This window comes from Eufriesea mexicana, unplaced genomic scaffold, assembly GCF_001483705.2.
Source record: "Eufriesea mexicana isolate 0111107269 unplaced genomic scaffold, ASM148370v2 scaffold3695, whole genome shotgun sequence".
Taxonomy (NCBI): Eukaryota; Metazoa; Arthropoda; class Insecta; order Hymenoptera; family Apidae; genus Eufriesea; species Eufriesea mexicana.
In genome coordinates, this window is record NW_016911716.1 from 231,821 (window position 1) to 256,975 (window position 25,155).

The 25,155-nt window shown below is 39.1% G+C and overlaps 1 protein-coding gene across 1 annotated transcript in view; it reads right to left on the minus strand.

Annotated features, from left to right (window-relative positions):
- LOC108551129 (nucleolysin TIA-1) overlaps positions 1 to 23,751 on the minus strand; it is a gene marked incomplete at its 3' end in the record, with an annotated part of 234,261 nt that extends 210,510 nt beyond the window's left edge. Inside the window, exon 1 of the mRNA XM_017905170.1 lies at positions 23,485 to 23,751. Within this exon, the coding sequence (XP_017760659.1) occupies positions 23,485 to 23,641 (157 nt within the window). The remainder of the gene's footprint in view (positions 1 to 23,484) is intronic.
- Between the last annotated feature and the right edge of the window lie 1,404 nt (positions 23,752 to 25,155).

Consider the following 25,155-nt stretch of genomic DNA (forward strand, 5'->3'; position numbering starts at 1 on the left):
AGTCAAATACTTTTGTGATTCGATTGTAGTCGTATTCACGAACGATATTTATAAAAGGGGTTATGGTTTCAATATATTCGAAATGGAAAGAAAGCTAAAACACGTTTCAAATATGCAAGCAATACACAAGTGATGCAGACGAATCGGAACAAAATTATAGAAATATACCATAAAACAATGTAACGTGCTATTAATTAAGTTACATACGAAATTCCAGTCGATCCCTTTCACTTCGCCCGTGACTGCAGCATAGAATTTTCGCGAATGAATTTCAAGCACGACTCGTAGGTTATAACGCGTACGCCGAAATAACACTAATTGACTACACTCCCGTATCACCTGAAAGATTATCCAAGCACTAAGGACTACACAAATAAGACACTGCACACCTATCCCCGACACTCGCAGCTTCACGTACGAAATCTAGAAACTTCGAATAACAACTTCGAACACGCTGCACTTCATCAACAAGTTGCACGACGAATAATAATGGCCGCTTTGTTATAGACGTTCCCGAACTAGCCGCTACATAGCGCCACTAGTAGCACGTGCGTTTTTACCATGCCTCGCTATTCCGTATCGCATATTATCGCAATATTTAAAACTTTTATTCAAGATTCGAAAGCGCCTATTTCGGAAAAGTCTATGTATAATGTAATTCAGAGTAACAAAATATCGCAGCGGGAGCGGTATCTCGAGTTGCAGGTTTCCATTTTAACAGTGTGGTGGATTTCGTTTCGCTATCGGTAACAATGATGCGTATGAATTTATTTGCGGTTTCTCGCGTTACAGCGGCATTAATCGTACGCATGCGCGGGCGGGTGAGCGGTATTTTGTGTAATACCTATCTCCAAACGTAGAACTGTTCTATCTCATCCTATTTCAGCCCCTTTTCTTCCTGCCGGCCTCTTCGCGTACTCTCCATCTATCTTCGTTCGTCGAGCGTAATTCAATTCTCCGAGCGGAGTGGAAGCATCAAAATATTAGCATATTGATCAGCCTACCTCTGGCTGCTCTCTTAAATCCACAAGCGTGAAACGCACTTAATGCGAGCAACCACTTTGGCTGTTGCTACAGCGAATGCAATATCCGTCGCCTGTTGCGATCATCCATATTGTACCCGATCCCTGGATAGTGATACAAGTTTACGAAAGAAAGTGTTACGTTAATAAGCCGCTTCCCGTTGCCGGAGGAATGATAGAACTTTAATATGATAAAAGGTATAGGGAACTTGAGAGAATGCGATCCATCGACTGTCGCGTTCGCTTGCTAGTTAATAAGTTTGTTAACGTTCAGGTTGATAAAAGTTTAATTTTATACAGCAGACGGTATAGTGAGAGGGAGAAGGAGAGAGTTATTTGGATTGAAATATGTGTATATGAAGGCAGCAGAGTGATGTGGTGAATCTCTTCTCTGAATATACTCTAGCAATTTGAGATACTGAGCACCTTGGACGTGTAATGAAGGGTACGTTCTTGTTTTTGTATACTTTATTACTCTTATAGTTGGTTGCGATTTCGAATATGACGTGTATGAGTTATGGTGAATCGTATTGCGTTCTGTTCCGGTTCTGATGCGTTCTGATGGAATTCTAATTGAGTTCTGAATGAGTTCTGATCTGTTCGAGTTTTGGTTAGCTTTGGTGGGTCAGTCGCACGTGGGTCCAATCTGTTGGGTCTGGGAGTTGTAAGTGTTCTGTGCTTTTCTGTTAATTATATTGCTTAGTTCGCTAGGAAGATGGTAAGACATGTCTAACCTTCGATGTTGTCGTTACAACAATATGTGTCCTTATTGATAGTTAATTAGTCGCTTAAAGGGACTGAACAAAGGTTCTGAAGGAAATGCAAATAAACGCAGAATGAAAATAAGGTAAGCGATGTTATCATACAAATTTCAATTTCTATGGCTTCTTAGAGTAACTTTTTAAAGTTTCATGTGATAAAAATCTTGGATTTTTACGTTCATTATATTTTTAGGAAAATTTTTATTAAATTCTGTATTAGGAATAGGAAAATTGAAAAAGGATTTTAACGAGAACTTAATTTTCAAAATGCTTGAGATAAAATGGATTCAATTTAACCCTTTTACACTCCCAATTTTATTTTCATTTTCCTTTTGAATAATTCTTTAAAATATATTTCAAAAGATAGTTTGTTAATAGAAACTAATTTCATCAATTTCTTTTCCTTTTATTAATTATGTTTACTGTTCACTAATAAATGAAAATTATTTGATGTCAAAAGATACTTTACATGTTATATAATATTTCAAAATTGTGGATAACATAATGCACATCCAAATTGGTATTTTAAAAATAATGTAGGTAATTCGACATAGTAGTAATTATAAATAAAATTGATGTAGAGCCAGCCATATTCGACATAGAAGTTCACAGGGTCAAGAAAACGATGCTACGAATAACTGAAACCAGGTATATTAGCAGAAAATTTACTGCATTTTTAAATAGAATAAACTGCAGATATTTCCTGCATAATTTCCATTGATTTCAGATAATACGTACGAAGGGAAGCCCTTCTCTATCGTTATATACCTATTTTACTCAAGGAAGAGAATATCTACTGTCTTCAAAAATATATTGAACTGAGGAAACTTTGTGCAAAATTTTCATTGGTTTCAGGTAATACGATCGAAGGGAAATCCCTCTTTATCAACCTATTTTGGTCAAGAAACAGAATATCTACTGTCTTTTAAAATATATTAAACTGCAGATATTTCATGCAAGATTTTCATTGCTTTCAGGTAACATATTTCAAGGGAAACCCTTCTTTATCATTATATACCCATTTTGCTCAAGGAACAGAATATTTACAGTCTTTTAAAATATATTAAACTGCAGAAATTTTGTGATTAATTTCCATTGGCTTCAAATAATACGTTCACATGGAAAATCATCTCCATCAACTTGTTTTGGTCAAGAAACAGAAAATTTACTGTACTTTAAATTATATTAAACTGCAAAAATTTTGTGCAAAATTTCCATTGATTTCAAATAATACGTTCACAAGGAAATCCTTCTCTATCAACTAGTTTTGGTCAAGAAACAGAAAATTTACTGTATTATAAAGTATATTAAACTGCAAAAATTTTGTGCAAAATTTTCATTGATTTCAGATAATACATTCGTTCAGGGAAACTCTTCTTTATCAGTACCTATCTTTCTCAAGGAACAGAATATCTATTGTCTTTTAAAATATATTAAACTGCAGATATTTAGTACAAAATTTTCATTGGTTTTAAGTAATATATTTGAAGGGAAGCCCTTCTCTATCAGTACTTATTTTTCTCAAGGAACAGAGTATCTACTGTCTTTTAAAATATATTAAACTGAGGAAATTTGATTGAAAATTTTCATTGGTTTCAGGTAATATATTCGAAGGGAAACCCTTTTCTATCATCATATAAATATTTTGCTCAAGGAACAGAGTATCCACTATCTTTTAAAATATATTAAACTGAGGAAACTTGGTTGAAAATTTTCATTGGTTTCAGGTAATACGTTCGAAGGGAAACCCTTGTCTATCAGTACCTATGTTGCTGAAGGAACAAAAAGTGTATTGTTGTTAACGAAGACCAAAACGGCGACACGTGAACGTGCCTAATGACCGCAAATTTGAACGCAGGGGCAATGTGCTTGGAGAGAGGAACGGTGTCCACGCTTGTCTTTTCAAACGACCCTCTCTCGCCACGCGACGATCTGATTAAGGCGAATTTCACGCTACAAGTAATTTTCGAGCCCGTAATAGAATTCGTTCTATGTATAAAACCCTTGAAAAGTCTGAAAATAATGTAGACGGGCCGGTGTTTCAGACGTCGAAGCGAGCCGGGTGATAAAATCGACGAGAACGAAAGCGAATTAATTCGCCTATATTTCGAGCGGTAAGGCCGATATTAAACGCTTATTTCGATTACAACGCGATTTGACGTGATTGCGAATCGAACGTTTTTGGGCCAACACGCCGATTAATAGGAACGCGGTTTAATGAACCCGGCCAATAATTAATATTAATGTTTTCAATTAAGTAGTAACGAATCCCATTATGTCCGCCGAATCTTTCCGAATTCGCAATAAAATTAACGGCAAACGAATCGTCGATGCTAATTTACATACTACACGTGAATTAGCTATCGTGCTCCACAGTTGGCATACCATAATCTGCACCGGTAATTAACATGATCGTGATCGAAATTAAAATCTGTAACCGAACCTCGTTCCGTGCAATTATCCATCCATCGATCCCTCGTTACGTACTTCCCACTCGTGTTCCAGAAATCCGGCAAAAGATCGCGAATCCAGAATGTTCCACGTGATTTCCGATAAATTAACATTCTGTGATTTTGTTAAAATCGCGTGTCATTTCATTTGCCTGGTAACCGGTTAGGTTATGTTAGGTTAGGTTACGTTGGTAACCGGTTGCATCGAGCGAAACGATTCACGATAGATGACTACGCCTAGGAACTAGAGATCTGAACTAGTCAGTGAACACGACTTCCACATCCGGCTTACAGCTGCTACTTTATAGGTAGATGTACGACGTTGTGCTTGTCAGGTAGCCAGTGGAGTGTCAGCTACCTAGTCAGTCAGTCAGTCGACCAAGCAGCTGACACCATATTGGGTTGGCACCTGCTGGTCTTTGAGGTATACTACTGGTCAAAAGTTAGAGATTAACATCGTTTGGTAATTATCTCGTGTTGTATTAAATATTCCTTGATGGTGGTATCTATGGCAGTTTTGAATTGGAAATAGCGTGGTACGTGGTACGTGGGTTTAATACTAATTACGATATTTTAATATCGTAAGGACGCTATTTAGGGTTGGAGTAAGATAAAAGTCTAATGTAAATAGCGATACAATTGATGGAATTGTTCACTGAAAATTTATGTGAGAAGATGAACAACGAAATCTGTAGAAAATAGGTGGGACATTATGCAGTGAAAATGAGGAGAACACTCAAGTACTTTTATTTAAATAATTGTCAGATAGATTTTATCAAAAGATCTAACAGATGTCATACTATATTTATAACTTCCATATTTAAATACTAAATTAATTTAACCCTTTGCACATGACGATTCTTTGGCTAGAGAAGAGTATAATAACAGAATTGTAGAATTATTTGATTTCGATACCTCGCACACTGTCACATTACATTAAATTTGATATATTAATTAATATCGATCATCCAAATTTTATGAAATGGTGACTGAAGCTCACCTCTCGAGTGCAAAGGGTTAATTATTTAAATATAAAAGTATCGATGTATCAGTATTTAACTATAGTTATAATTATTGCTTTTAGGATTTTGTCGTAATTATTACTGAAAATATACTGCTGCCTTTTGTAAAATTAATGCTACTTCTGTTAAAACGTAAGAAATAATAAGAATTTCTTGAAAAATGATAAAATACTAATATCATTAATAAAGATGTAATTTATTATATTCACATCTTTTCTAGAGACTGTATCGATATTATTAATAAAAATATTATCAGATTAAGTACTATAACTGTTAATATAATAATATTTTTACTAAGATCCAAGTATCACATTGCACTCTAATTATTATTTCCTACAGGTACAATATTTAGGCACACACTACCAGCTTGATAGTACCAGTATTCATTATAACTTCTGAGTGTCAGTGCATCGATTATTAATTAACGGAAATACAAGAATAGACTTATTGGATAATTCTAGTTTCTCTGTATTCACAAATCACGGAAACTAACGCAAATCTAATCTTCACTCCCTTACACGTACCACCTTCAGTACTCTAGGAAGGAAAGGGCACAAGGGGTTGATTGCTAATTAAATAACCCAAGACTTTATCCATAAAAGCAGTTGACTGGAAAAAAAAATTTTTTCCAGTCATTTAGCTTCTTAAATCGATTAAAACGTGTGAACACGATTCACCACAGTCGATTACAGTTTCGTAAGATTCGTTCAGGTCGAAAAACCTTAATCGTCTATTAGCGTGATAATAGACGTCGGAAAATCGAAAATTGAAACCCAGAAACGTAAAATGAACCGTTACAAAATTTCGCCACGGTTTGCCTTTCTCCCACGAAGTAATTTTAATTTAAATTTATATACCAAGCTTCTCTCGTATTTTTACGCGGAAAAATAATGGGTTCGAAATGAAATTTCACTGTTATTTTTCCTTGCACCGATTTGCATAGTTTAATGTACAACAGTGCTTCATAAATTCATCCAATCGAGGAAACAATATCGCTTAAATTTCAGAGTAATTCGTTTTACAATAGCATGACCAACAGTTATTAATTATATAATACAATAAACAGCATTTATGTTAATTTATCAAATAATGATGGATTAGTAAAAAGAATGGACACATGATACCGTGTGAAAATCGAAACTATATACCCCGTGTTCAAATAGAATTAATTTAGCACTCGAGAGAGATACAAAGACAGTAACTATAATATACCGCATTCACGCAAATTAAAAGTAGGGATAAAAAAATAATTGATTTTCGAATGATTTCAGTCAAAACATCGGGTAATCCACATGAATATAACTAATAAGGCGGGAATGAAGACAGAGGTGGTCACTTTTGGAGAGACAGAAGAGACAGGATATGCAGACTATGTCACAAAGAAGATGAGACGTATGAACACCTGGCAGAATGTGAGGAAAGAGGAGGAGAAAGAAGTCTAGGAGAAATTCTAGACGAAGGGGGAAAAGGATTAATGGACCTAAAAAGGATAGTAGAGAAAAGGGATGAAAACCAAAGAGAAGAAGATAAAGAATATAAATAGAAGAAAGACCAAGGAACTCTAAGTGCAATAATGGACAAAACAGAGTCATTAAAGCTATTATAGAAATGGGTATTAAATGTAAGATAGACTGTAAAAGCATTAAAAATTAAGATAGGATAAAATGAAGATAATTAGACAAAAATTAGGATAAAAATTAAGAAAAAGTATAATACGTATATGGAGCCGGAAGTCATTTGTAACTCTAAATGCAATAAAGGACAAAACAGAGTTATTAAAGTTATTATAGGAATGGGCCTTAAATGTAAGATAACAAGAGCACTAAAATTAAGATAAGATAAAATTAAGATAATTAGATAAAAATTAGGATAAAAATTATGATACAGTATGTATATGGAGTTGGAAGTCATCTGTAGCCGAAAGGCAAAGATTACAATAAACTATACTATACTATACTGTGAATATAACTAATGGGTCTTAAATATAAGATAGCAAGAGCACTAAAATTAAAATAAGATAAAATTAAGATAATTAGATAAAAATTGGGATAAAAATTAAGATACAGTATGTATATGGAATTGGAAGTCATCTGTAGCCGAAAGGCAGAGATTACAATAAACTATACTATACTATACTATGAATATAACTAATACACTCGCAGGTACAAAATAAAACTTCTTATTTCGTGTCGATTTCACGATCGATCTGTATGAAGAAGAAACATGGAGAAAGGGGTTGGGAAAGAAAGCAGGAAAAAGGGAAGAAAAGAGGAGAGAAAGAAGAATAATATCGCCTTTTCCTATTCAACGTCTTTCACCTCACTCGATCCATTCATAGAGTTAAACAGAAGGGAAACCCTCGTGTGACCTCACCATTAGGAATCTGATTACTACCTTAATGCACTTTTAGCTTTAAACAATACCAAAGTTCAAAGTCCCAGAATTCCTTGCATAATCTCGTAATAGGCGAAACGATTTAATTACTTTTATTCAGCTTAATGTGCCCATACTTATGGCTAAAACCGACGCAAAGTATATAAAGAGCAACCTACACGAAGGCCCCATTTGGAAGCCCCGTTAGCCTGTACCAAAGAAATAAACAGCTTCATCTAGCATCAACCTCTCTCCGGGGGCCACTGTGAAGTAGCGTTCGGATCAAACGTGATATTTCACTTTTATCACCGAAATTTATTCCCCATCTTTCTCGAGCCGTGTTAAACAAATCATAACTGGCAAAGTGACTCGGGCTGTCGCGAAATGGACTTTTTCCGCCATTCCCGACACCGTTTCGCGGTCGTTCGTTTGCTAGATTAGAATAGGATAGACAGGAATCGCAGCGTTTCGGTATTCATCGCTAGAGTAGGTGCCATTATCTCGCATGGCGAAGAAAGGGGACGGGAAATTCGGATTTTTTCGCCGGAGGAGCGATCCGTGTCTGTTGTCGATCGCTTCTAACGGCGAGACTTTTTCTCACGGATCGCCTTTCATGGCTGACTCTTTCTCATGCCAAATTTTAGATTTATCCGTCGCCGAAAGGGGGTCAGATTTTGCTCCTCGAGTGAAGGCAGCCGGCCAACTGCACGCAAATCCATGCGGTTTTCCACGTGTAATCCACGAGACCTCGCCCCGTAAAAGCGGATGGAGGAGGACAGTGCTGGATTCGAGGAGTATCCCGATTCCTGCGTCGTCCACTTCCGCGATGCTTCTCTACCATGTATCTTGGCGTGGCCGATGCACCCGTATCCCGTATTCCTAGGCACCGTCGAACATCCCGATCCGTCGCTGAATATCCCCTATCCTGCCGTCGCCTCTCGCCATCCAGCCCGTGTGTCTCCTTCAATTCCTCCCTGCAGGAACGTCCAGGAGTGTACAACGCGTTCTCGAAAGGCAACCGGGGAGGAATAGTACGTGACCGTTTCGTACTTCCGGCTGCAGGCTTTTTACCAGGGAAATGCCGCCCCAAGCATCGACCAAGGGCTCATTCTCAGCCAAAACAATATCATTTCGCTGGCCGAGCTGGTGGGAGGTCTTCCTTTCTCTCCCGGGTCACTTCCCAGCCACGACAGGTAGCAGTTCCGGTTTTCGCCTGGCAACGCGACTAGCCTGACCACGCTCCACGGTCGTTCGGTCCTCTGGGTCCCGGCTATAGCGGCACCCGTACGACTGGCTAGGCAGCAACACCAGCAACGTCCGCTGCAACACTAGCACCGCCGGCCATACCCCTTCGTCTCCATCAAGTTTAACTTGGCGCAGCGAATTTCCAAGTACCGTTTTACGAGTTTTCGTTGCCACTGGGAATAGACGGATCAGTCGTTACGCCGCTCGGTAAATGTTGTTCCCGAAGTGACTACTCTCTACCTATATACCGTGCGCCTCGTCTCTATGGAACCGCTCGGATAATCAATTTTGCAGCGAGATTACAATTCGTTTGCGACGTAACCGGAAACGCCGCTCTGTCGTTAATTAGCTGCAAATCGGTTTTACTTTTTCACCGGCACAGCCCAGTTTCGCCAGATTTGTCGCGATCCAACTGATCGGTTTCACCGGTTTCTCTGTGTATCCGGTGTTGTACGTCATTTACTTTGGCTTGCTTCTCTCCTCCTTTTTCGCCATTTCGATTTTTTCCGGAGAACAGCCTCTCTCTCTCTCTCTCTATCTCTCTGGACTTTGCCGTGATACCAGGATGATATTTGCATGCTCCTGTTTGCCATTGTTATGACAGAATTCTGAGCGAACAAACATAACTTGCATGTTTGCGCGATGCTTTCTTTCGTGTTTGTCGTATGCAAGCTTGGGTGCAGGCGTTTTGCTCTTTAAATACTTTCCAATCTTTCAGATAGTCACAGTCTAGCCTGTTTGTTTTCATAAGTTATTCGATAGCTAGGTAAATATTTGATTGGCAAGTTTGGGTAAAGGATTGTCGAATGTATTTACTGTTTGACAGGAGTGAAATCTACTTTCTAGTCTTTAAAGCGGATAAGAATGAGATATAGAGAAGTATAGCTAGTTTGCATTCATTTCTTTGACAGATGGTTGTTCCAGGAGTTTCGAAGTGAGAATTTTGATAGGGATCTTAGGAATTTAAAATCGAGAATTTCTAGAGGATTTTCAGGATAGTTGGAAGAATTTCGAATGGCAAAAATAGTAGGAAGATTCGCCATCACGAAATTCGCAGCTTCCGTTGCTTCCAGAGTGTATCGAGATCTCGAAAAACCCATCTCTATTACCCAGCTTTTCTCGATAAAAGTACGTCAGACGAGATAATATCCTGCCTGTAAGTACGGGAATAGCAAAAAAATACGAGCAAAGTGCATCCAACGATTTGCTTTTTGTCTGCGTCGACAGCGCAGTGATAAGGGGACTAATCCCTCAGCCTCCGAGGGGCCATTGCAGACATACTTAAGTGTGAAATATATCCTCTTTGTATGTATGTAAAATAACATCATGTTCCCAGGGAGCTAACGACTTTTGAAACTTCGTGGCACGGTTCTTTCCATTTAAATTTTTATAAATTTCGTAATTTATTTTCCTTTCCCCCGGCAAAGGAGGGAAAAATTCTGACCGCGCCGCGAAATGAAATGTAAATCAAATAAGCTTAAAAATAAACACGGGGATTGATTTAAAACTCCCATTGGTATTACACATGTTGGTAAAAAATGTTACTGAACTTTACGTACATACATTTCGGCCGACGGTTCTGCTCCAATTCTTTCGATCAAATAATTTCTGTAAATTTCGCCCAAAAAAAGTCTCTACGTGACGGCTATCGAACGAAATTTCATTACATTTATTTCATTTTTATGAAAAAAGGGGGGGGGGAATTAAATCGAGGTATCCTAAATGCAAAGTCATATATTTGCATTTTTATGCTTACTTTTAGCAGCAAGTAGTAGATCATTTTCGTATATGATTAAATTATTCGAATACGTAATGAATGACTTTTAAAGAAAAATTAAAATGTACCTTTGTAGACAATAATAAAGAAAATAATTAGAAAAAATATTTATTAAAACTGGAATATGCTTGGTTGAATAATAATTAGGATCAAATTTTTAAAGTTTTATTGCTGTTTTATTCTTCAGTACAAAACAGTGTTCCCAGTCTTTTAAATATAATTATATGACTTATATTTAATTGGAATTACTAAGATAACGATAAATTAATTTTTAACTGAAAAAAAAATATTTCTCAAATAAATATTTATTAAAACTGGAATATGCTTGGTTGAATAATAATTAGGATTCAATTTTTAAAGTTAGTATTGCTGTTTTATTCTTCAGTATAAAGCGGTGTTTCCAATCTATTAAATATAATTATATGATTTATATTTAATTGGAATTAAGATAACAGTAAATTAATTTTTAACTAAGAAAAAATATTTATTAAAACTGGAATATGCTTAGTTGAATGATAATTAGAATTAAATTTTTAAAGTTGGTATTGCTGTTTTATTCATCAATACAAAGCAGTGTTTTTAATCTGTTAAATATAATTATATGATTTATATTTAATTGGAATTATTAAGATAACGATAAATTAATTTTTAACTAATCCAATAGTATATGAGTATATGAGTCGGTACTATATACCAAGTCAATGATTAAAGATAAAGTTATAGTTGATGTATAATTTGCCACAAAGATATTTGATACACGATTAATAACCAAAAATTAATTAATTATTTAAAAAGAATTATTTTGTCTGTGCTTGTAAAAATTACTGTAGCTTTGAATATTTTCAAACACGGTTTTGGCTTTGTCATTGCAAAGTGTAAATGAAGTTTCACGTCCGATTTAATCATTTGGAAATTTTATACACGGAAGTTGTGCAGATACGTAGTTAAAATTGACAGCAGGATACTGTCATACATCGGTTATAATAGAGGTACGTTATTTAGTAAAATTCTTTACAACGATACATTTGGTACACGTTCAGTGACATCCACAAATTAGTTAGTAAAATCGCGGTTAGTTTAATTGTAAATTATGGTAGTAAAATATAGCGAGTAATTTGTAAATTTGAAAACACGAATGGAAGTAGCAGTATAAACTTGATTTGTCGCAAAATTTATCACACCGTGAAATTCGCTGCAGCTCGAAACGAAGGGCAAATCGGATATACGTCTATATGGACTTTTTACATTAACTTTGCGATTACTATAGTAATTTTTGAGACTGATACTGCGTGTTATAAAACATTACGTAAACGTTGATGTATTATACAAATAGAAATAAAATGGATGCACTAATTTTTCATGATAAATTATCTTTATCCATAAATTAGGAAAATTCATAAATTACAATTATTTTATAATATTATTTCAACTATTGGATTAGCTAAAAATTAATTTATTGTTATCCTAGTAATTGCAATTAAATATGAATCATATATTTGTATTTAACAGATTAGGAACACTGCTTTTTACTGAAAAATAAAACAGCAATACCAACTTTAAAAATATAATCCTAATTATTATTCAACCAAGCATATTCCAGTCTTAATAAATATTTTTTCTTAGCTAAAAATTAATTTATTGTTATCTTAACAATTCCAATTAAATATAAATCATATAGTTTTATTTAATATATTAGGAACACTGCTTTGTATTGAAGAATGAAACAGCAATACCAACTTAAAAAATTTAATCCTAATTATTATGCAACCAATCATATTCCAGTTTTGATCAATATTTATTTAATGAATAGATTTTCTAATTATTTTCTTTGTTATTGACTATAAAGGTACGTTTTAATTTTTCTTTAAAAATCATTCAGAACGAATTCGAATAATTGAATCATTGCAGTTCTGTCCCTAGTGAACTATACCTTATGTTAAAGATTTTCCTTCGTGGCATGCGGATATTGACAATCACCTGTGACTATAGCTCAGTAGTACGTAGCCACGATATTTTTAGATATTATCGTGATAACGTGCAAGGTTGCTTCTTTCTGATATCCTGATCAATGCTTTTAACGCTTATTCGGTGCTAGCATAATTCACTCGGTGACGTGTAGTTTACATGTGGTTGCATTGGATTATGTAAATAAATACTGAAGGTGACTAATGCGTAACTGGTATTTAGTCATTCGAAATAATACACTAGCAGAACCTCGAGAATACTGTTCATGTAACAATAAATAAATAAATAAATAAATAAATAAATAAATAAAAAATAAATAATAATAAATTCTAGATGGTTGAAAATTTAATTTACTATCGAATAAGGTTTCTCAGATCTAACAGACATAAAAAAATATTTTAAATAAAAATAATAAAGTATATTACACGTAATTTTATTTGTCAACTACTACCACTACTAAATTTTTCTGTCAACTATTTTTATTTCCTATATTTATTAATTGCGTATCTAACAAATAGGAAACAGGCAATAATCAGAAAATAACTTTGACCATTCTCACATTCATTTTGCGAAGAACAAAATTAAATAAAAATAGAATTGCGTATTTCCAAAAAGAATGCCTGTGGCTCACAAAGTACCTACACCTTCCAAAAAATAAAAAAGGGAATAATAGTAAATTGTTCATTCAATCGTTCAACATCTGTCTACTCTTCGACTTCATAAGAACTCCCACAAGATACCAAATCTCTATCCAACACTGCCCCAAGATCCGACTAAAAGAAACTCTCTGAAAAACGCCATGGAAAAAGAAATTACGATATTCACCACAAACTCGGGAACAAACCTCGTTCAATGAATTCGAAACCATGACATTTCAAGATACCGAAAAACAACATATATATATCGATACACACAATCCCGACCATCAGTTTCACAATCGCAATTCCCCCAATTAATAACAGCAATTATCCATGGAATTAACAATGGCGACGGTCGTTGGGACAAAACATCGTATCGCCTGTGATCAAGGCTCGATATCGAACGTTACTTTATACCAACGTGATTAATTAATAATCAAATTCGAACGCGTCCGCGAGCAGCGGTAACGAACGGCCGTGCTCGCAGGACTCGGAGGACCCGGGATGTATCGGTTCGAGACCGATGCTATCATCGGGATCAGGATAGGTGGAAACAAGCCGCAATCAGGTGGAAGGCGCGGAAAAGGCGAAAACTTAAGCGGAGCTGAATAAAGTGGCCTCGAGGAGCCGGTTGGCAAGAGGCCGGCGACGAGTCGGGGGTGGCAGGGTGAATATAGAAAGACTGGCTGGTTACCACCCCGGCGAGGTACCTACGTGGCATTCAGCGGCGCGGATGGTGGTGGCGCGGCCTGGCGCGCCAACTAAAATTGAATCTGCGGACGAAACTTCGGTAACATCGTCAGGAAACCGAAGCTAAAGCCATCCATCGCCTCCGCTTTCGTCGTCGGCCTCTTTCCCATCGGCGTATCCACGCATTGTCGACTTCTGTTCAATTTTGCAAAATTCCCGCCCCTGGCCCACTCCTACGACCCCCTCCTCTTCAACGGTCCGCGAAATTCGCGCATGCACGACGCGCGCGAAACGCATTCGCAGGATCCGTTGATGGATCGCGAGGGACCAAAGGAGACACTCGAACCTCTCCCCTCGACCGATTGGTCCGAACTTTGTTGCTCGTTAATCTCGTTGCCGAGTTTAAGAGCCGTAGATAGTGATACTTTGGCAGGAATCGTTAATGCGGCTCGTTCATAAATTCAACGAGTTTATGGGATCAATAATTTCGGCCAGTTCTTTCCGATGATACCTGGCGAATCACGCTGACCCGACTGGAGATTGTTTCCTGATTTAATCTCGATGGACTTAGTGTAGACTTCGTACTATGTTCTTCGAATTCAATTATTTCGTGAGAAATGCAGATCTTCCTTCGAAAGGATCATTCTCTCGCGCGAAGAGGGTGGTTTAATCTGTTTCGCGGGGGGATGATCGGATTCGAGGTTATGTCAGTCGTTGTTCGAGCTTTTTTCACGCACGCGTTCTCGAGATGGACGCGTTCGCGGAGGTGGCCGAGGAGGGAAGAGCTTGCGAGCTTTCTCTCGATTCAATTTCTGGATTACGACGTTCTTCGATCGCGTTTAAACGAATTTCGTGTACCGGTGGACGATTCCTAGCTATTACGGTATATCGAGCAGGCAAACAAGTTTACGAGCGCTTGCTCTTTGGCCGTGTCGCATCTGTATGAACGGATGTCTGCATTTTCGAGTATCGAGATTCGGGGCTTGGAAAATCAAGCAGACGTTGTGAAATAAGATGTCTATGAAACTCTATCGTGCAGAGTCACGTATAAGTATATTTCAGCGGAGAATTACGATATCGACGGAGATTAGAAAGTCTTACTCGAGTTTCCTCGTATTCTGTCAGATCATATTTTATCTTATAATGAGAGAAGAATATTTAGTTATTTTTTCCTGTTAATTTCTCTTGCAATTTTCGGTAAGATTATAGACGGAGTCGTTATAGATGGAGAGTATTCGAGTTTAGAAAATCAAATAAACGTTATGAATTAAAATGTTTAGGTATCTGTATAGAATATAGTGACACGTAAGAATATAAGTGGAATTGGAATATTAGTATTCTGATATAAAATTAACCCTTTGCGTTCAACGAATTTTTGGCTAGAGAAGAGTAGAAAATCAAATATTCTCCATTAAAAAACTGACGATACTTTTTTGAGCAGTAAATAAAGAATTTTATAATAATACAATTGTAGAATTATTTTATTTCGATACCTTGCACACTGTTACATTACATTAAGTTTGATATGTTAATTAATATCGATCTCCCAAATTTTATGAAATACTGACTGAGGGTCACCTCTCGAGTGCAAAAAGTTAATATTTATCAAGCAATGTTTACTATTGCTTTATTTTACAATATTGGGAAAATGAACGTTTGAAACATGTTCTATGTATCTATTAATTTTTGAATGAGTACTTAGGTTTGAAAAATTAAGGAAACGTTATAGAATGAAATACCGACGAATATTTTAATATTATAGGTACATAGCAATACCACATTTACACAGACTAGAAGTTCATGGAAATTAAAATCATTTGCGATGATATAAACGTAATATGTGCGAGTGTAGTCTAATATTAATAATGTTAGAGAAATGTTAAGAAGAATGTACTAGAATAAAACTGTTAAGTGAGAAGTGTCAAAGAGTAAACATGTGTTAATATGAGTGAGAAAGACAGAGAAGAATTTTCTAGATAGTGTGAATTTTTTCGTTTAAAATAGTTTATTGAGAATTATTGTCAATATTTAAATATAATTATTTAAGTATATTAATTTGGTAACTGTTAAAACACGTACAAGATATTGGTTTCCATTTTTACCCACAATAAATTGTATTATTTTTTAAATTAGACTATAGAATACATCTTATAGAAAGCAGGAATAACAAAAATTCTTTCTCACCTATCATTATATATGCTAAAAAGAATTTTTTAAATACTAAAAGACTTATTTTGTAACAAAAATAGTCAGACTTAAAATGTTAAGTATGTATTATTTTAGTAATTGCAAATACACATAACGCATAATTAAAATACCATCACCCGTATAATAGAGGGTGCTATATTCTCCAAAAATATTCAAACTCAAAAGAATGAAGCAAACGTTATTACAGCGACACAAAAATTCACCGAAACCTAAAACTAAGATACTGAGACAGTATCGTTAAAAATTCTCCTTGCATATGATCCTGTTCTTCCAAAGGAATTTGCTAAATAACGAAAGAGGGTAGCTCTATTCGAAGTGGTAGCTCAAAAGAATGAAGCAAACATTATCATAGCAATACTCAGACAGAATGAAACCTAGAATTAAGATACCGCACATATATATACACCGAGTCCAACGATAAAAATCCTTCGCGTATCACCACATTCCCCAAAAGAATATCTTAAATAACAAAGAAGAGTATACTCTGCGAAGAGTCCTCTCCCGTAACAAACCCGGACTTAAAGCCCCTAGGACGGACGTGAGAGCCGTAACGAAATTTCCGACCCACCTAAAGGGAATAATTTCACAACGAATCCTCCACACTTTCGCTTCCTTCTCCCTATAAAACGCCAGTAAACAGAATTAATTTTCTTATCAGCGCGCCTGTTCGCCACCCCTTTTTCTCTGCCTCTTCGCAGCCCCCTCGGACCTCAATGTTCTCACGACCGGTTGTAAATAATTGAACGTTCCATCTCGTCAGCGTGGCGTAGTTTCCTACCACCTGGATGTCTTCGTTATCCCAAACGAGTCGTTTGGCCGCGAAACGGGCGGCCCTAACACCTTCGTGAAAGCAAAAATTCCTACCCCATGACGGCGGACCGTGTATCAGCCGTGTTGCGTGCGTTACCAGGATAAGTGGTCGAAGCGTTCGAGGGCGAGGGGTGAAAAAGGACGGGGTGCGAGGGTTGAACCGGGGTTGCTGGCGGGGGTAAGCTGGCATTTCGACGGCTTTGAACGATGGGGTGGCCGGCAGTATTTAATCCTTAAGTAATTAACAGGATTGATTCACGTCGGAGTCCGATACGGGGCCAAATGCCGTGACGTCTGGTGGTCTTCGATAAATTCCATGCATCCACTTGCCTACGTAGCTTACGTGCATGCCACGCAGGTAGTATACGTGGCGAAGTGGCACGATGCCGGGACTTGCGCCCTTGTTACGCTCCCACGACACGTACACTCGCGATGTAACGGTAACTACAGTTAGTACGTGCTAAGTGTGCACGGCTAGGGATTGCCCTATTGGCAGCTCAACGTATTCCGCGCTCTGGATTACACATACGTGGATAAACACGCCTCCGAATGCTGTCGCGCCACGCATTACGCCGATTTATTCCACTTTCTTTTTATTTCCATTTTATTTTTGCTCATTTATTTTTTTTCACTTTTTTCAGTTTCGTTTTCATTCGGCTGGTGAGACGGCAGGTTTCTCGATATTTGTCAAGGGTTAATTTCGTAGCTCGATATAAACCTTTGAATTTGGTTTTACTCCTTAGGGGTGGTTTGGTGGATGATTATTGTAAATAGAGAATTAATTGCATTTATTGCAATTAATTTAATGCAAATTGCATTTACATAGTCTAATGACTTGTAGTTCCTTCTTTTTTTGATCAATTTTCTCAACATTTGTCAAGGGTTAATTTCGTAGCTGGATATGAACCTTTGAATTTGGATTTATTTCTTAGGGGTGGTTTGGTGGATTATTATTGTAAATAGAGAATTAATTGCATTTATTACAATTAATTTAATGCAAATTGCATTTACATAGTCTAATGACTTGTAATTCCTTCTTTTTTTGACCAATTTTCTCAACATTTGTTAAGGGTTAATTTCGTAGCTGGATATGAACGTTTGAATTTGGTTTTATTTCTTGGTGGTGGGGGTTTGGTGGATTAATATTGCAAATAGAGAATTAATTGCATTTTGGAAATACAATGCATATATATGGATATGGTATAGCAGAATAGTATAGTCTAATGACTTGTAATTCCTTCTGTTTTTGACCAAATTTCTCAACAATTGTCAAGGGTTAATTTCGTAGCTGGATATAAACCTTTGAATTTGGTTTTACTCCATAGGGGTGGTTTGGTGGATTATTATTGTAAATAGAGAATTAATTGCATTTATTACAATTAATTTAATGCAAATTGCATTTACATAGTCTAATGATATGTAATTCTTTCCTTTTTGACCAAATTTCTCAACATTTGTCAAGGGTTAATTTCGTAGCTGGATATGAACCTTTGAATTTGGTTTTACTCCATAGGGGTGGTTTGGTGGATTATTATTGCGGCGAAAATTTCATGTGCATTTTGGAAATACAATGCATATATATCGATATGGTATAGTAGAATAGTATAGTCTAATGACTTGTAATTCCTTCTGCTTTTGACCAAATTTCTCAACATTTGTCAAGGGTTAATTTCGTAGCTGGATATGAACCTTTGAATTTGGTTTTGGTCAATTATTATTGTAAATAGAGAATTAATTGCATTTTGGAAATATAATGCATACATATGGATATGATATACTAGAATAGTATAGTCAAATTACTTACGTGAAATATTTAATTTCTGTAATTACTTTTGCTTTTGATCAGATTAATTTTAAGTTTTATTCAGGTGGAAGCTTGCTTATGTTTACCAATTTATTTTCGTAATATCACTATAATTATTATCTTTCCTGTGTAGTATATTTAATTACTCACTATAGGTCGGTAGCTTTAGTGCTAATCTTCGTGCAATATACAGTTAAATATATTACACACGTGTTGTAATAAAGGTAACATTTGTAGCTAAATAAAGAACAAAATTAATTCTGTCAAAAGCAATTGCAGAAATTGAATATCTGATACCAGTTATTTTGTCTGGTTTTGTAGTTTCAGTGATATATTAATTAATTTATTCTTATATTTGGATTATTAAATATATATTGCACAATTATTTACGTACTCGAAGATATTTATTTAGTGCACTTACTGATTACATTTTATTAAATTGGAAGTCTTTTTTATAGAAATTTGTTTCGCCTGATTAATACAAATTTATTATCATTAAAAATAATTTCACAAGTAATTAATCAATTTTTCAATAATTTTAATGCGTATGACGAGATTAAATACTAATAGGAATGATTTTTTAGAGACATAAATTTTTGTAAAATAGCAAGCTACGTAGCAAAACTATTTATCTTCGATGTTAATTAAAAGAGAAATAGGAAATAGTTGATTAAATTTTTAGATTACTTCTGCAGCGAGGAACATTTTACCGAGAAGCTATCCGAGGAAAGAAAACGCTGAGTAAAACGTTTAAATAACGTTGGTAAAATACTAAATAACGACATTAAAACTGTCCCTTAAGGTTTACCCAAAATACACTGCCAACGTTGTAGACGATTGGCAAGAAGGATAAATACAGGAATTTAGATCCTATATATCCAACGGAACATCGAACCTAACCAAAGTAAATCTCGCGAGATCTCAGAGACGCAGCGATCGTTTAACGTCTTTGTGCAAAAACGTAAACAAAACTCGCGTTTATAGGAAAGTAAATTTACAGAAAGCCAGTGAATATCCTCTTACTGCGAATACCAGGTCTAAATATATTGTCTCACGATAAAGTCCCCGACTTTTCTTCCCATCTTTTCTAAACTTTCATTGTATATCATGTCGAATAAACGATCTTTACCTTCGTTGTAACAATATCGGAGCTATTCTTAGTTACGGAACACAACCTTAACGACTATAACGTGTCCCGGATAAAAGGTAAATGCGATGGTCAATAGCTGGAAATTGCTTCTCTCCTAGCTCACCATGCATAAGCTTGAAAATTATATGCACGTTCGAACTTAATCCCACATTTCGATTTTGTTACAGAGTTTTCGCACTTAGTTCCTTGGACAAATAGTTCTGTCAACAGTTTCCGTTCCTGTGACATCATCCAGGATCCATATAACTCAAATACCTGTCGCCATTTTAGCTTCCAAATCGTAATTTTCTCAAAAATAACACAGGTGTCACGAGTACCAAGTTCTACCAAAAGTCTTCCTTCAACTGACACCATTCATAGATCACGTAGCTCAGGAACTTATATCTATTTTGCACCTCAAAAGTGACAGAAGCATCACGAATACCAAGTCTCTGAACAAATAGTTACCAATTTTATCAGGAACCTCCATTCGAGTGACGTCATCCACGATTCACGCAATTCAAATACCTATCGCCATTTTAGCTTCCAAATCGTAATTTTCTCAAAAATAACACAGGTGTCACGAGTACCAAGTTCTACCAAAAGTCTTCCTTCCACTGACACCATTCATAGATCACGTAGCTCAGATATTTATCTCTATTTTACACCTCAAAGCGGACTCTTGTCAAAAGTGACAGGAACATCACGAATACCAAGGCTCTGAACAAATAGTTACCAATTTTATCAAGAACCTTCATTCGAGTGACGCCATCCACGATTCACGCAACTCAAATACCTATCGCCATTTTAGCTTCCAAATCGTAATTTTCTCAAAAATAACACAGGTGTCACGAATACCAAGTTCTACCAAAAGTCTCCCTTCAACTGACATCATTCATAGACCACGTAGCTCAGGTACTTATCGCTATTTTACACCCCAAAAGTGACAGGAATATCACGAATACCAGGTCTCTGAACAAATAGCCACCAGTTTTATCAAGAATCTTCAATCGAGTGACATCATCCACGTTATCTATCCATACACTAACTCAAATGTGCCTATAATTATAAAAGTGGTCTAAGTCATCGACTTAAGAGGAACAATTTTATTATTTACTTCGTCTTGCATTCATTTCTGTTACGATAAAACGTATTCACTTTCTACAAAACAGTGAAGAATTGAATCCCTAGATTGAGTTTATAGCTTCATCGCAATTAATTTTATAATTTATGACGTATTTAAAGGCCGAAGCTTTTAATATATCAGAAGCAAATATAAGTGACTTAGACCACTTTCATAATCATAGGCACAAATACCTATCCCCATTTTAGCCTCAAAATTACAACCTTCTAGAGACGAACAGACATGTCCCGAGTACCCAGTACGTCAACTTTATCCACGATCCACGCTACTCGGCTCCCTACCGACATTTTAACCTCGAAATTGCAATGCTACCCGAAGCAACAAAGGGAAAACGAAAAAGGAGGGTAAGAAAAAAGCACGACGAGGTCTAACAACGAACATGTAACAACGGAAGACGTGGAAGGGGTTGAATTTCGCGATGCAAAATCAATGCGGGCGCAATTTGTAATCAGAGCCTGGCCGCGATCGCATGGATGAAATTGCCGTACTCGACTTACAGCAATAACGAGAAAATTGGAGCGGCTGTGCGACAGTAAACACCGGTCGAAAAAGAAACCCTATGTACGAGGCGTACATAGCCGGTGCGGGGTGGTTCGAGCGCTCTTCGAATTCTACCATCCTAAAGGACTCGTCTAGAACTTTTCAACGTTCCTGCCTATCCGACGAGAGCACGCTGATGGGCTCCGTTCCGAAACTGAACAGCGACGTGTACAGCCGCGGCATGCCCGTAACAACGGGCTTCTCTCATTGTAATCCAGCTACAGCCGGTACGTGCTAAGTGCGCGCAGTTAAGGGCTCCCCCTATCTACGAATACGGCCACTCGACGGATTCGGTTTACTCGTCGACGACGAAGAACTCGCGGATACGTGTTCCCGGCGAAATCATTTTTTCCCAGCGGACGAGTCCCGTCGTCGAGCTATCGTTTCCTCCGCGGAGTCAAGGAGCAGGCGAGAGGGTCGGGGAGAACAACGAGACGCGTATCGAGAACGGGCGAACACACGGCGCGATCCTGAGACGGAATAGAGGGCACTTACACGGCGATGGAACGCGATACGGTTACACCAGGCGATACGCAACGTTGAAGCACGACGTAAGGGATTTCGCTGGAACGAAGAAAGATTCTGGCAGGAATGTCGTTCGAGTAGCGACTACAAAGTCCTGGCTGCTGGCCAACATTTTTTTTTTTCCCACCCCCTCGCGCCCCCGGCCCCTCCGCAACCCCTTTTCTCCTTCTCCGATCTAGCGGCGGCTTTGTCAAGCTGGCGGCCGAGTTATAAATTTTTAATTGAGCTATAACGTTTCGTCGGGGCTCACGGTAAATGTTTATTAGCCGGTAATTACCGGCGGATAATTGCTCCCGGCTGGATCTCGAGTCGGGGCGAAGTCGCGCGAGAAACCGGCCGGTCACGAACGCTAATCGAGAAAAGTCGACATCAGTAATGGGGAGCAATTAATTCCTGGCGATCAACGTTATTACTTTCACGAGCATCTTAGAAAGCCCCGGACGTATATATTCCAATTTCTATGCGGGTCACATCCAGATCAGCCGGCCTTGCACCCCCGACTTCCCAGCCGCCCCTCCGCGGCCACCCACTCGCGCACCCTACAAGAAGTTAGCACTTCTTTTATGGACGCCGGAATTGGAACACAGAATTGCGGTAGTTTCGCGGCAAAAGTATCAGAATGGTACGTATGGAATAAAACGGAATAAAAATTCCCCAACCCGTTGCTTTCCTGCGATACCCCGATCCGCGGGGGGCAAGGGCGAGCCCTGTCCGAGGCAGCGTATCGAGATAAATAAAGACGATTATAGACAACGCTGGGCTTGTTTAGTATATTCTTGCCTCGCGGCCATGTGTCCACGGGAATTCCGCGACATCGGCAGCGTGACGTCTGTGCGGAACTTCGTGGAACGCGGAATTAATTCGGCCGCTCTGTTTACGACCCGCTCCCTTCCACCTAAGGACGAACACGTAAATACTCGGAGGTATACACAAGACTTGGTCGAAGAATTCGAGAAGGAGACACGCGACTAGACCACTGTAACTATAGACCATTTTTCGTGCCCCTTCACCGCCCTTGGACTCCTGCTGGATCCGTCGCGGACGGACCACGCAGGATACCCCCTCTGAACGAGGAAGCGTAATCGAATAGGGGATTCGGCGTTTATCGGCCCCGGTGAAGCACGTCTAACCGGCGTCTCCTTGCTCGAATGGGATAATTTGATCGATGGGCGTTGAGCGGTTTAAAAGAGCGCAAACCAGGCAAGGATACCGGTCGCGCGAGCGTCCTAACGGCGGGAGCGTAACTCCAGAGACGTATATCGTTCAGGGATTGACAGGAGCAACGGAGCATACTCGGCGGCACAATGTACCGGTTAAATTTATCTTAGAGCCGCGCTCGAATGATAGTGCAAAGCCATAAATCTGTAGTATAAAGCGGTACCTGATTTGTTGCCGGCTGTTGCCGTGTGGGTGAGCGTAGCTGCTGCGGTCAGCTTAGGCGGTTCTATCTTCTGCGGCATGCTGTGCGCCGGTATAGGGCCAGGATTCGTCATGGTGGTCATCGTAGTGGGCATCATCAGAGTCGACATGGTCAGCATCTTCGCGACGTTCCGGCTTCGCCGTGGCGAGCTGTCTCCTGTCAGCGATCCGTCACGTGATCCAAGCAAGGATTACCGGTACGCGGCACCCGACTAGAATGCACCACGAACGTTACACCGGTTGCTCTCCTGGCTGACGATCACACCCAGGTTGGGTACACGAGACTGTCGTGGATCGTGCGATGGAAAGAGAGCGGGGTGCGCGCGGGGATCGAGGATATCGACGGGCGACGATCGCGGCTACCGTGGATCACTCGCTGACGCTGACGGCCCGTGGCATTATTCGATATCTTGAACCGGCTCGGCACACGTCTGTTCGTCGATGGTGATCGAGAAGTCACTGCATACCACCGTCTGCGATCTATCTATCGCGACGTCACCAGAATCGCGGCAACTCTTCTCCCTCGCGACATTACTTTACATCGTCGCGCGACCCTCCTCTGGTCTACCGATATCTCTTGACATCTGCTTGCGTTTCAGGACCTCGTTCCGCTTCCCTCGAGTTTACTTCCCTCGAAACTTTTCCGTTTCGCGAACTCTTCGCGTTGCACCTTTCGCTATCCACCGGCGACACCGTTACCGGTTCTACTCCCTGACTAAACACGAAAATTCTCTCTCTCCTCGCGCGACCACTGTTCCCGCGATTCGTGTGGCAATGTCGATGAAGGATCCCTCGATCCGTAACGGCGTAACGCAACGGACGCAACACAGGTTCCCGAGCAAGTGTCACACGTGATCTCGGTGCTTTCTGATCGCTTTCGAACGAACCACCACCGGAAACTGGTATCTCCTCTTCTCTCGAATCCCGTCTCACTCGCGAAGCTTGCCTTCACTGGTCCGTATCAACTATTATACTCTCTCTTCTTCCTCGCTCACTTGCACTATCCTCGCCTCGGTAACAAATAATACTCCGTTAGTTGGCGTGAGTTTACGAGCGTCGACACCGTAACGCAGTGGCGTGCGTGGACGCACGCGGTGCTGCGTGCGTGGCGCGTCTACACTCGAGCGGGTAGGACGGAGGCGCGTCGTGGCGGCTGATATCGTTGACACTCGACTGATCTGCGACGAGGAAACGTCACCGAGTCGCGGACGGCTCGGGGTACCTCGGCGTGCACGAGAACGCAGGTGTTTTGGGGCCGCGAGGGGAGAGACGGAGACGGCGCCTGTGTGTGTGCGTGTGTGTGTGTGGCTGTGTGTATGTGTGTGTGTGTGTAAGAGGGGGAGAGAGAGGGTTGATAGGAACGGCAACGACGACGGCTACGTCGACGACGACTAGAACGACGGCGACGACGTTCTCTACGCTCTCCACGCTGCGCGCGTTACGTCACGTCCGGCCGAGCGTAGAGTCGGAACTCGTCTGGCGGGGAGAGCGCGAAGGGACGCCTGCCTTTGCCTGCCTGCCAGCCTGCCAGCCCTGGACGCCCGCCGTCGCGACGCCCAGAGGCGCCGGCGTTCCCGAGCGTCCGCGGAATCGCACGAGTTAAGACGCGAGCCAGCAGTCGCTCGCTCGCCGC